Below are 11,757 nucleotides of genomic sequence, written 5' to 3' on the forward strand. Positions count from 1 at the left end.
TACATATATATTATAAAATACATATGCGCGTATATATGTATAGGTATAATAATAATAATAATAACAAATAATATAATAGTAATAATTAGTATAACAGAATTAATAATATATAAAAAAACTAAAAAAAAACTAAAACAACAGATTAAGGATTAAAATGAAAAGAAACAGAGTTTAAGGGCCGAATTCAAAGATAGAAAACACGAAAAGGGACCAGATCAAAATGCGCGCAACAGGAGGAGGACCCAAAGGAAAATTTACCCAAACCTCTCAAACACTGCACAGCAACATGAACCGAAATGAAACGGTAATAAAACATGTAGCGAAATTTAAAAGAAATAAAACAATGATTAAACACACTTCAAAAAAACAAAGGACCCAACGCGTAAATAGCCCACCAGAGGTCAAAATGCGCAAGTCCATGGCCATTAAACGGCACTGTTTTTGTATGCTGCATAAAAAGCCATTTAAAACCTTTTAATAAAAAAAACCCTAGGTTATTCCCCTCCTGCATGCGCCGCTTCTTCCAAAACCCCTCTACTCCTTCATTCTGCACTCGGCACAGAACAGAGAAAGGCTTCACAAGCTCCTTCTAGGTATGGTTCTTCCTTTTCTTTCGTGTGAAAGAAAGAAAGAAGAGAAAAAAAACAAGGAAAGTAGTAAGATGCAGCCGAAAAAAACAAAAAAAAGTTAATCACCTTCCAAAATCCTCTTTGATTCTTTGTTTTTTATTTCTTTTCAATAGTTTTCTGATACAAAAACGTAACCCCCCATTCTCTCGATTTCTTCTTTTTTATCTTAATCCTCCAAAAAACCCCCCCAAAACAATGGTTTACCATCGGCTTTTATACCGAAAAATCATAATAATCAAACAAAAAAAAATCCTATATCTTATTGTTGTGCTGCGGTTCGTGGTTTTGTTAGCAGGAACAACGTACGTGGTGCGAGGCGACGTGCTGCGACGTTTGTGGAGTTGCTGTGCGTGGGGTGAGGCCGCTGCGACAGAGGCAGCTACTAAGGTTTCTGTGTTTGGCTAATTTGGGTTGGTATTATTAGGCTAATGGCTTGGGTTAGCAATTTGTGCCTTATTGGGCCGAATGTATTTAATTCATTTGGGCTGTGTAAATGGTTTTGGGCCCCGGGTAATAATTGGGTATTACAGCTGCCCCTTTTTGCTCGTTGTCATGTAATGGAAACATAGCAAAGACTCTAAAAATAACCAGTTTTGCCCGGTCATGCTGGACCTTGGTGCTCTTCTTCTTCGTTAAATAGCCTCATTCCTTCCTACTGCATCTTTAGAAGTATAGGAACTAGCTCTTCGATCCACTCCGCTGCAACATCAGGGAGATAGAATTCGTTTCTTCTATCTGCTCCACTGCACTTTCAGGGAGATAAGACTTGATGCGATTTGCTATACTATAACTTTAGAGAGATAAGATCTGGTTGTTTTAATCCGCTCCACTGCAACTTCAGGGAGATAGGATTATTGGCTTTAATCTGCTCCACTGCAACTTTAGGGAGATAAGATTCACCATATTCAGTCTGTTTAACTACAATGCCTGGGTAACAAGATTCATCGTCGTAGCTTCAATCTGTTCCATTGCACCGCCAGGGAAGTAAGATTTGCTACTGTAGCTTCAATCTATTTAACCGTAATGCCAAAGAGATAGGATTTGCTGCCCACAGCTTTAAACCGCTCTACTTCAGCTAATCCAAGTCCTAACGACAAGGAGATAAGATTCATTGCCCTCAGCTTTAATCTGCTCTGCCAAGGCGGTAAGACTGGTGTCTTCGATCTGCTTCGCTGCCAGTACAGAAAGACAAGATCTGCTATCTTCAACCTACTCCATTACTTCTCAAGGAGATAAGGCTGGAGTCTTCGACCTACTTCGCTGCCAATACAGGAAGACAAGATCTGCTATCTTCAACCTACTTCACTGCTACTCAGAGAGATAAGGTTAGGGTTTTCGATCTACTTCACTGCCAGTATAGGAAGACAAGATCTGCTATCTTCAATCTACTCCACTGCTTCTCAGAGAGATAAGGCTAGTATCTTCGATCTACTTCGCTACTAGTACAGGAAGACAAGATCTGCTATCTTCAACCTACTCTACTGCTTCTTAGAGAGATAAGGCTAGGGTCTTCGATTTACTTCTCTGCCAGTACAGGAAGACAAGATCTGTTTTCTTCAACCTACTCCACTGCTTCTCAGAGAGATAAGGCTAGGGTCTTCGATCTACTTCTCTGCCAGTACAGGAAGACAATATCTGCTATCTTCAACCTACTCCACTGCTTCTCAGAGAGATAAGGCTAGGGTGTTCGATCTACTTCTCTGCCAGTACAGGAAGACAAGATCTGCTATCTTCAACCTACTCCACTGCTTCTCAGAGAGATAAGGCTAGTATCTTCGATCTACTTTGCTGCCAGTACAGGAAGACAAAATCTGATCTGCTATCTTCAACCTACTCCACTTCTTCTCAGGGAGATAAGGGCCGGTATTTTATTATTTACACGATTTGTGTCCACGTAAGCAAAGCATGCTGACGTGGACGCGATTTTCTGACACGTCCCTTGACATCGCACTGACGTGGACACGATTTTGGGGAAAATGGCCCATTCCGGTAAATAATAAAATACCAGGCCTATTTCGATAAATTTTAAAAAAATAGGGTTTTTTTTATATTTTACCCTTTTTTTACAAGACTTTCTTACCTAGTTTACAAAACTCAGAAAAATTAAAAAGATTTCCATGCTTGATCGAAGCCATAAATAAATAAATAAAAACTAAAAACTTGATTGAAGAAAAAAATAAAATCAACTAAAATTTTGATTATTCAATTTTAAATTTCTCATATTTTTATTAGTGTTGAATTTAATTTTCAATACCCATGCTTCCAACTAAAAGTGCATACAAAAATTTTAATGTTTATATTTTTGTACTTTAAGTGAATACTTATTTTCATGTCGTATCTCCTAATGGTACGTATCATTATAAAATTTCGATTATTCATTTTCGTATTTATGTAAGCAGCCAGTTTCATTGAGAGAGAGATAAGTAGGCAGTTTGAAATGTATTCTAGGTTGTTACTGTTGAAATAATTGCAACTCATATTCACATCCATCTCAAAATCCCCACTGTCTAACTTCCATGGCTTCCTCCTTTCGTCACAGAAAGCATGACGTTTTTCTCAGCTTCAGCGGCGAAGATACTCGCAACAACTTCACCAGCTATTTATATCGAGCTTTGAAGCGTAAAGGGATCGGAGCTTACATGGATGAAAACCAACTGAAAACAGGGCAGAATCTGTCCTCATCACTGTTGAGAGCTATCGAAGAATCAAGGATCTCGGTAATCATTTTCTCTAAAAATTATGCTTCTTCTTCATGGTGCTTACAAGAACTTTTCAAGATCATGGAGTTGAAGCGGCTCAATAAACTAGAAGTAGTGCCTATCTTCTATCATGTTAACCCCCCCGATGTGCGAAAATGTACGGGGAGTTTTGAAGAAGCTTTTGCTAACCATCAGCAAAATTGGGCACACAAATTGCAAGGGTGGAAAGATGCTTTTTCTGAAGCTGGGTATATAAAAGGATGGCACATAGTGGGAGATAAGTCTGACAGGTGACCAAATTTCTCATCCTTTTGAATTAATTATATTCTATTTAGAATTTTGTACTTTATGGTTTTTGTTTTTTTCCCGATTGAAACTTACAATTCAATATTCATCGGATATGATATGACATTATATGGGTTCAATAAGTTTATTTGTTTCCTGTTTGTCTTATTTAAAATATATATATATATATATATATAGATTTAGTCTATTCATTTTATGATTTTTCAGATCAGAACCTGAATACATGATGAAAATTGTTGAAGATATTATGAAGAAGATGGATCTTATGTCTCCTAACGATATTAAAGGATTGGTTGGAATAGATCATCACAAACAGCAGATTAAAGAATTGTTATGCATTAATGTGAAAGACATCCCAATGATAGGACTAGGAATTTGGGGTATGGGTGGTATAGGCAAGACAACTCTTGCTCAAGCTGTTTTTGATGAAGTCTGTGGTGAATTTGATAGTTGCTGCTTCCTAGCAAATGTTACAGAGGAGTCCGAAAGACGTGATGGAATTGCTTCACTCCGAGATAAGCTTCTTTCTGTGATATTAGAAGAAGAAACCCTTGGTACAGGAACTCCCAGAACAGGATCCAAATTCCTCAATGATAGACTCCATCGAAAAAGGGTACTTGTTGTCCTTGATGATGTTAGTGATTTGGACCAGTTAGAAATATTAGTAGATGATCTACGCCACTTGGGTTTTGGAAGTAGAGTTATAATAACGTCTAGAGATCAACAAGTACTTAAGAATGGATCAGTTGATAAAATATACAAGGTTGAGGGGTTGAACTACCTGAACTCACTTCATCTTTTTTCTCTATATGCCTTCAAGAAAAGCCATCCTCTTGATGATTTTGTGGATCTATCAAATCGATTTTTAGAATATGCTAAAGGGGTTCCAATAGCTCTTAAAGTTTTGGGTTCTACACTTTATAAGAAGACTGAAGAACAATGGGAAAGTGCATTGGATAAGTTAAAGGAACATCCCAACCCAAAAATTCATAATCTGCTGAAGATGAGTTTTGATGGATTGGATGACCTAGAGAGGGGCATATTTCTTGATATTGCATGCTTCTTTAAAGGGGAAAAGGCAGAGGCTGTTGCAAAAATATTAAATAGTTGTTATAAAGGCGCTCATTTTGGAATAAGCAACCTGTTTGATAAGTGTCTCATTAACATTACAGAACTGGATAGTACTCTTTGGATGCATGATTTGCTACAAGAAATGGGTTGGAACATTGTCCGCCAAGAATCCAAGGATCCTGGTGAACGCAGTAGGCTATGGATCCCCAAAGATGTGGCTCGAGTCTTAAAACATGATGCGGTAAAAGTTGATTACATTATCTTGTTCTTTTCCTCATTCTTAAATTTTAAGTTGCTAAAAGATGAATGCATGTGTAAGATAATTCTCTTATTTGTACTTAATTGTTTGTTGTTCATGACAGGGGACTAAATCTATCGAAGGGATATTCCTGGACATGCATGGGATTGATGGAATACAATTACATCAAGATGTTTTCCACAAAATGCATAATCTTCGGTATATCAAATTTTATTATTCTCAGCTTTCTGGAAAGGAGGGTAACTCACTGCTTTCACAGCAGGATCTTAAGTCTCTTCCAGGTGAGCTTAGTTATTTTCATTGGGAGTATTGCCCATTGAAATCTTTGCCACCAAATTTTACTCCAGAGAAGCTTGTGGAATTAAGATTACCGGACAGTAACTTCGAACAACTATGGGATAAAGAGCAGGTATGTATTCTGTACTATTTTGCTCAACCCCCCCCCCGGCCCCCCCCGGCAAAAAAAAAGTTTCTTTGTTTAGTAAATCTCTAATTTAGTTACAGACGTGAAACTAAATTTGTTATTCATTTTTCTCATTCTACAGAATGTTGCGAATTTAAGAGTGATTGATCTCAGGAATTGCAAGAATTTAACTAGGATCCCAGATCTGTCAAGAGCCTTGAACATTGAAGAGTTGGAGTTCAGTGGGTGCATAAACTTGACTGATCTTCCGTGTATGATTCATTTGAAATTTCTTGAAAACCTGTGTCTTAAAGACTGTCCAGTTACAAAGTTTCCCGAAATTCCACGAACCTTAAAAACATTAAACTTGAGTGGGACTCGAATAGAAGAAGTGCCTTCATCAATCCAGTGTCTCAATCGACTTGCTTCTTTACATATGAGCTGTACACGGATTCACAATCTTCCTGACAGTGTTGTTAAGATGGATTCCCTTAAAATAATCTGCCTGTCTCACTGTCCAAACATCATTCATTTTCCAAATGTTTCAGAGAACATAGAAGACTTAAATTTGGCATATACTCAGATTGAAGAAGTGCCCTTGTCAATTGGGTGTCTCAGTAAACTTTCTCTTTTAGATATGAGTGGCACAAGGATTGGAAATCTTCCAAGCACTATTGGCAATTTGGATTCACTAAAAGCAATCCATCTTTGTCATTGCCTGAACATCACCCAGTTTCCAAATGTATCCAAGACTGTAGAAATCTTATTACTGGACAACACTCCAATAGAAGAAATTCCCCTGTCGATTGCTTTGCTTAGAGGCCTTTCGAAATTAAGTATGAGTGACTGTACTAGGATTAAAAGCCTACCGAGCAGTATTTTCCAGTTGAAATTTCTTCGACAACTTTGTCTCCAAGGTTGTTCAAATTTAGAGATTTTCCCAGAAATCCTGGAGACCATGCAATGTCTATCTCAGCTCGCTTTTTTCAAGAGATTAAGTATAAAAGCTTCACCCATCTTGAATGAGCACATAACTTGTGTGCATCACAGAAGAAACTTGAATGTTCTCAGTGTCATCCTTAGCAGTAGCTTTCTTAAATTTCACACGTTGTCAACTCTAGATCTGAGTGGTTCAAATATAGTGAAAATTCCAATGAGCATCCGACAACTTCCTAATCTAATTTCTCTTTACTTGAAGTGTTGCAAGAGCCTTATATTTTTGCCAGAGCTTCCCCCAAGTCTACGAAACCTAAATGCACATGACTGCACATCATTAGAGCTTGTGTTGAGTGGAAGACAGTTTTGGGAGAATTCTAGCCTAGTCCATATGCTTTTCAGTAATTGCTTCAATTTGGATCAAGATGTAGTTGACAATATTGTGGCTAACGCACAGCTTAGATCTCAATGCATAGTAAAGGAATGGGTGAAAGAAAGGTCATTGGGATTTTATGAAATGATAACTGAAAATATTTTTGATAGAGTTGTTGCCTGTAGTGAAATTTCAGAAAGGTTCGAGTATCAGTGCAGGGATTCTTCAATAACAATCAAGCTATGTCCTGATTGGAAGAGTGATAGATTCTTGTGTTTTGTTCCGTCTGTTGTGGTTAATTTCGAGAACAATCCCAAAGACATTGATGTTAAAATTGTCTGTGAAATTCAGTTAAAAACCATATGTAATGATTGTCATAATTTCATAAGTAGGTGGACTTTGCCTTTGTATTATGATGAGCCCATATTCTTTGAGTCCAATAACATGATCATTTGGTTTGGTAAGAATATGTTTCGAAAAGATGAGCATTATGAGGAGGCCTTATTTGAATTCTACATTACAGCTGGAGAGGATGGAAAGTGTGCAGATCATATGAAGGTGGAGAAATGTGGTGTACATGTATTCTATGTTGATGCAAAATGTTCTATTAACGGCAATGTCAAATCCAAAAAAAATTCCAGCTCTGATGAAGAGGAAGGGAAGCAAGCCCTTAAGCATTTGGAATCAAGTTATGGAATTTCTGCTTATCTGCCATGCACTCAGGATGATGTGAATGGTTGCAGTCCTAACATGATACAGTTCCAGTCAAACTCTCCAATTGACCCGAATCGGCTCTCATTGAAAAGCAGTTTTAACAGTCTAGATTTTGGTGGATCAACAGACCGAGAAGATATCAATTTTAACAATGGCCATGATAAACCTACTATCAGGAGATGTAGAAGTTTCAACTTTAATGATGAGGATGAACCAGAGCAAAAAATGTTGAAGCATTTACATTTCTTCTGACTGAATTTCGGATTAAGCATCCAATGAACAGGACCAAGGTTGGTGTTGAGGAGGTGTTACTTCTCTTGATCAATTAATTTATATTTTTATATTTTAAATGATTGTAACATAAAGTGTGTAAATATTCTGGTTTTGTTGGTCTTATGTTCCTAACTAACTTGTTCCCGTCCTAGGTTCTAGTTGATTTCTGATTACAATAATGAAGTTTGAACACTAAATTCATGCCAGCCAGGTAAACCTTCCATTGGCCCTCCCCAAAGTGTTTATTTACATCACTTGCGTGAGACTGGTTTTTGCTTTATCTGTGTGCTAATTAGTGGATACCTAAGGAGCACTAAAGAACTCATAGGAATGCAAAAGAATAGCCTGATTTGATACCGTAGAGCTTGCAAATCATTGATGTTTCTGTTATTTTATTTGTCATCAACAGAAAGCACTCAGCAAATATTTCTTATGGACTTGGTCTATATTGTGACCAATACAACTTGTTTTCTCACATCAAATGCCTATTGACTGACATAATATCTGTTGTGATACTATCAAGGTAGAGAACTGACATCCCCTACTTCAGACTGCTTTCCCCAGCAATTTCAGATCTTCAAGGTACGATGTTTGGCTTCCATATCTTGTTTAGTATTGGGGATATTACTTGGGGTGCCAAGATCTTGTTTATATCCATTATGTGTTTCTCCATTCAACCATGGAAAATATGGAGTCACTAAGAATGGTTGAAAGAATGAAATGTATAATGAAGTATGAACATGTCATCACTGATAGAGGAGGTCCTCGGTTAAACGGGTTTTTTACAAAAATATTATAAAAAAAATAAAAATTTACCAAAATATTACAACTTTTTTTTTATTTACCAAAATATTACAACTTTTTTTATTATTTATCAAAATATATAAACTTTTTTTTATTTACCAAAATATATAAAAAAAAAACAAAAAAAAAAACTGACACAGCCTGATCACCCCAATGCCATTGGCGGCACCAAAGGTGCCAATGCCATTGGTGGCACCAATGTGCCAAAGGACTAAAATGTGACCACTTGTAGTTTCAAGGACCTGACATGCAAATTTACCATTTTAAATTTTGGAAGTGAATTGCTCCTGTTGTGCGCACTAAAAGTGAAATGTGGCTAATTGCCTTCTAAGCCCTCCTTATTTATTATTTACTTTTTATTCCCTTCAACTCACTTTTTTGTTTAATAAACAAGCCCTCAACCTATTTTTGTAGTTAAATAAGCTCTTAATCTATGATTTTTACTCATAAAAGCCATTTATTTTATTATTAAAGTAAATATATTTTACCTAAAGTAAAGCTATTTAAAAAGTATAAACTAATTAGCATTTTATGTATTATTTTAGTAATTTGATGAGAATAGTTTATTTAAAAATTTACTAAATTTGATGAGAATAGTTATAATTATACTTTATTTTTTCTATTTGGGTTACATTTATAGGTGATCGGTTTTATTATTACTTATAGTTAAGTGATAATTAAGATACTTAGAATTCTAATTAAGTAATAATTCTATTTTAATTTAATAAACTATTCTCATTTAATAACTATATTTTAAATTAATAGAAATATTAGACATGCCTTATTGAAAACCGAAGTAATAATAAAAGCGATCACCTATAAATATAACCCAAATAGAAAAATAAAGTATAATTATAAACTATTCTCATCAAATTTACTAAATTTTTAAATAAACTATTCTCATCAAATTACGAAAATAATACTTAAAATGCTAATTAGTTTATACTTTTTAAATAGCTTTACTTTAGGTAAAATATATTTACTTTAATAATAAAATAAATGGCTTTTATGGGTAAAAATCATAGATTAAGAGCTTATTTAACTACAAAAATAGGTTAAGGGCTTGTTTATTAAATAAAAAGTGAGTTGAAAGGAATAAAAAGTAAATAATAAATAAGGAGGACTTAGAAGGCAATTAGCCACATTTTAATTTTATTGCGCACAACAGGAGCAATTCACTTTCAAAATTTAAAATGGTAAATTTCATGTCAGGTCCTTGAAACTACAAGTGGTCACATTTTAGTCCTTTGGCACATTGGTACCGCCAATGGCATTGGCACCATTGGTGCCGCCAATGGCATTGGCACCTTTGGTGCCGCCAATGGCATTGGGGTGATCAGGCTGTGTCAGTTTTTTTTTTGATATATTTTGGTAAATAAAAAAATATTTATATATTTTGGTAAATAAAAAAAAAGTTGTAATATTTTGGTAAATAAAAAAAAGTTGTAATGTTTTGGTAAATTTTTATTTTTTTTATAATATTTTTGTAAAAAACCCCAGTTAAACATATGTATTAGGAAAACCAGTGACTCAACCATTCTTTTCTTGTATAAATGTACTTGTGTTGTGTAGAAAAGTCAAACCTTGAGCCTGCAAGGGCGCACCAAAAAGAGCCTATACAAAAATGTTGGGTGTCACTTGAAGCTAAAATGTATTGGATTGTATTATCATTCATGTATATATGCCACCTTTGCATTTCACCTTTTAGTGATTGTTGATGTCTTACTCACATGTGAACCTTAACAATTCTTGTCATTTACTTGTGGGGGATTGATCAGCTCCCCGTGCGAGTAAAGCTGTCAATGCATCCTTGGTCCAGCAGTCAATTTTCCATCATTTGTGCGTTGGGGTCGTCTCAATGCACTTTAGTCTCACCAATCAACTTTGCATCTCATGTGTGCTTGGGTTTTCTGCAATTTGGTCACAGGTTGTATCTGTACATCGTCTTCTTTGGTTTTCCAATAATACCATCGCATCTAAATCAAGCCTTCCACTCTGAATACTATTTTTTTGGAAGAAAAGTCAAACCTTGGGTCTATGGGAGCACATCAGAAAGAGTCCATACATAAATGTCAGGCACAACTTGAACCCAAAGAAAGATTATCGGTTTTCTTCTTTTTGATTATTTATCATATTTATTACTTATTTAACATGAAAATGTATTTTCTTGTAATATTTAAAAATATTTTAATTTAAATAGGTCGATCAACCTGCTTAGACTTGTATATACTTCAATACTTTACAGTGCACTATCTGACTTAAAGGATCATAGAATCCGAATCGTCCATTGAAATTCGAACCGTCTTGCACCGTGGTTCTTTTTTTTTTTTTTGATTAATGGAGGAGCGGGATAATATTTCTTAGGTGGTGGATGTGGAACAATTCTAATAATTTTGCTTCTCTCAGCCCAATTTGGTATATGTTAAAAAGGTAAAAATGTAAAATTGCATCATAGAATAAATCTTGAATTCTTTTAAAATTTTATAATTATTAAAAGGTAAGATAATAATCATACCCTTGATATAATATATTTGTTGTATATTGAAATTGTGTATTATATATTAATTAGGGCAGAGATGAATTTATACAACCGTGAAAGTTTTAATAATTTTCAAGATATCATCCATAACAGGCAGAGTGGATTTGGTAACAGCTAATTCATTGTCGTTTCTAATTTAATTAATAACTACAATATGTATAAAAATAAAAATTAAAATTAAAATAAATTCAAAGAGAATTCATATATAAAACTTTCTCCTTATTATTAAAGTTGAATTTAAAATAAATTGTGGAAACTTTTGGATATACTAAAATGTGATTATAAAATTCTCAGGAATTCAATCCTATCATTAAGCAATAGCAAATAAGGTTTACAGAAAACATAATACCAATGGCTAAAAGACTTTGTTAAGTAATAACAAGCAATTATTTGCTTCAGCAGCATTTTAACAAGGGCTGGTCCTGCAGCATCCCCACCGAGGCTACAAACTCCATTCCTTAGCCTGCATCTGTCCTCAAGCATTGGTGTGTACTGCCAGTGGAAGAGGTGCCATTTTCTATTTAAGCCACTCTGCAATGTAGTGTCCCGTTCACAACATAAACCAACTAGTCTTCCGTTTACCAGCAGAAGTTGGAGCTGAAAACAATACAATCGTTTCGGTCAATGATACAGACTGCTCCTCCCATACTACGCTACGTATTAAGGAACTGTATGGTTAAACATATACCTGTTTCACTAATGATACATTCTGCTCTTCACAAATTCATTTTCATTAAAAAAAATGTTTATT

The 11,757-nt window shown here is 35.1% G+C and overlaps 1 protein-coding gene across 6 annotated transcripts; it reads left to right on the top strand.

Moving 5' to 3' along the window:
* The first annotated feature begins 3,009 nt into the window (after window positions 1–3,009).
* On the top strand, window positions 3,010–10,829 carry LOC105803543 (disease resistance protein RPV1). Of its 6 annotated transcripts, none has more exons than XM_052624579.1 (7): window positions 3,010–3,618; window positions 3,842–4,946; window positions 5,068–5,373; window positions 5,510–7,680; window positions 7,816–7,874; window positions 8,073–8,245; window positions 10,395–10,829. In XM_052624579.1, the coding sequence occupies exons 1-4, from the start codon at window positions 3,146–3,148 to the stop codon at window positions 7,640–7,642; spliced, it is 4,017 nt and encodes a 1,338-aa protein (XP_052480539.1). In that variant the 5' UTR covers window positions 3,010–3,145; the 3' UTR covers window positions 7,643–7,680; window positions 7,816–7,874; window positions 8,073–8,245; window positions 10,395–10,829. The 6 variants fall into 6 exon arrangements, with proteins under 6 accessions (XP_052480539.1, XP_052480538.1, XP_052480541.1 ...); XM_052624578.1 differs by having other exon boundaries at window positions 8,187–8,245; XM_052624581.1 differs by having other exon boundaries at window positions 8,191–8,245.
* The last annotated feature ends 928 nt before the right edge of the window (window positions 10,830–11,757 follow it).

The sequence above is a fragment of the Gossypium raimondii genome, chromosome 11, assembly GCF_025698545.1.
Source record: "Gossypium raimondii isolate GPD5lz chromosome 11, ASM2569854v1, whole genome shotgun sequence".
Taxonomy (NCBI): Eukaryota; Viridiplantae; Streptophyta; class Magnoliopsida; order Malvales; family Malvaceae; genus Gossypium; species Gossypium raimondii.

Bases quoted from the DNA above. Each gene is read 5' to 3' on its own strand.
- LOC105803543 (XM_052624579.1), top strand. From the start codon at position 3,146: ATGGCTTCCTCCTTTCGTCACAGAAAGCATGACGTTTTTCTCAGCTTC. The intron at 3,619-3,841 runs GTGACCAAATTT...ATGATTTTTCAG, and splicing joins GTGGGAGATAAGTCTGACAG to ATCAGAACCTGAATACATGA. The intron at 5,374-5,509 runs GTATGTATTCTG...CTCATTCTACAG, and splicing joins AACTATGGGATAAAGAGCAG to AATGTTGCGAATTTAAGAGT.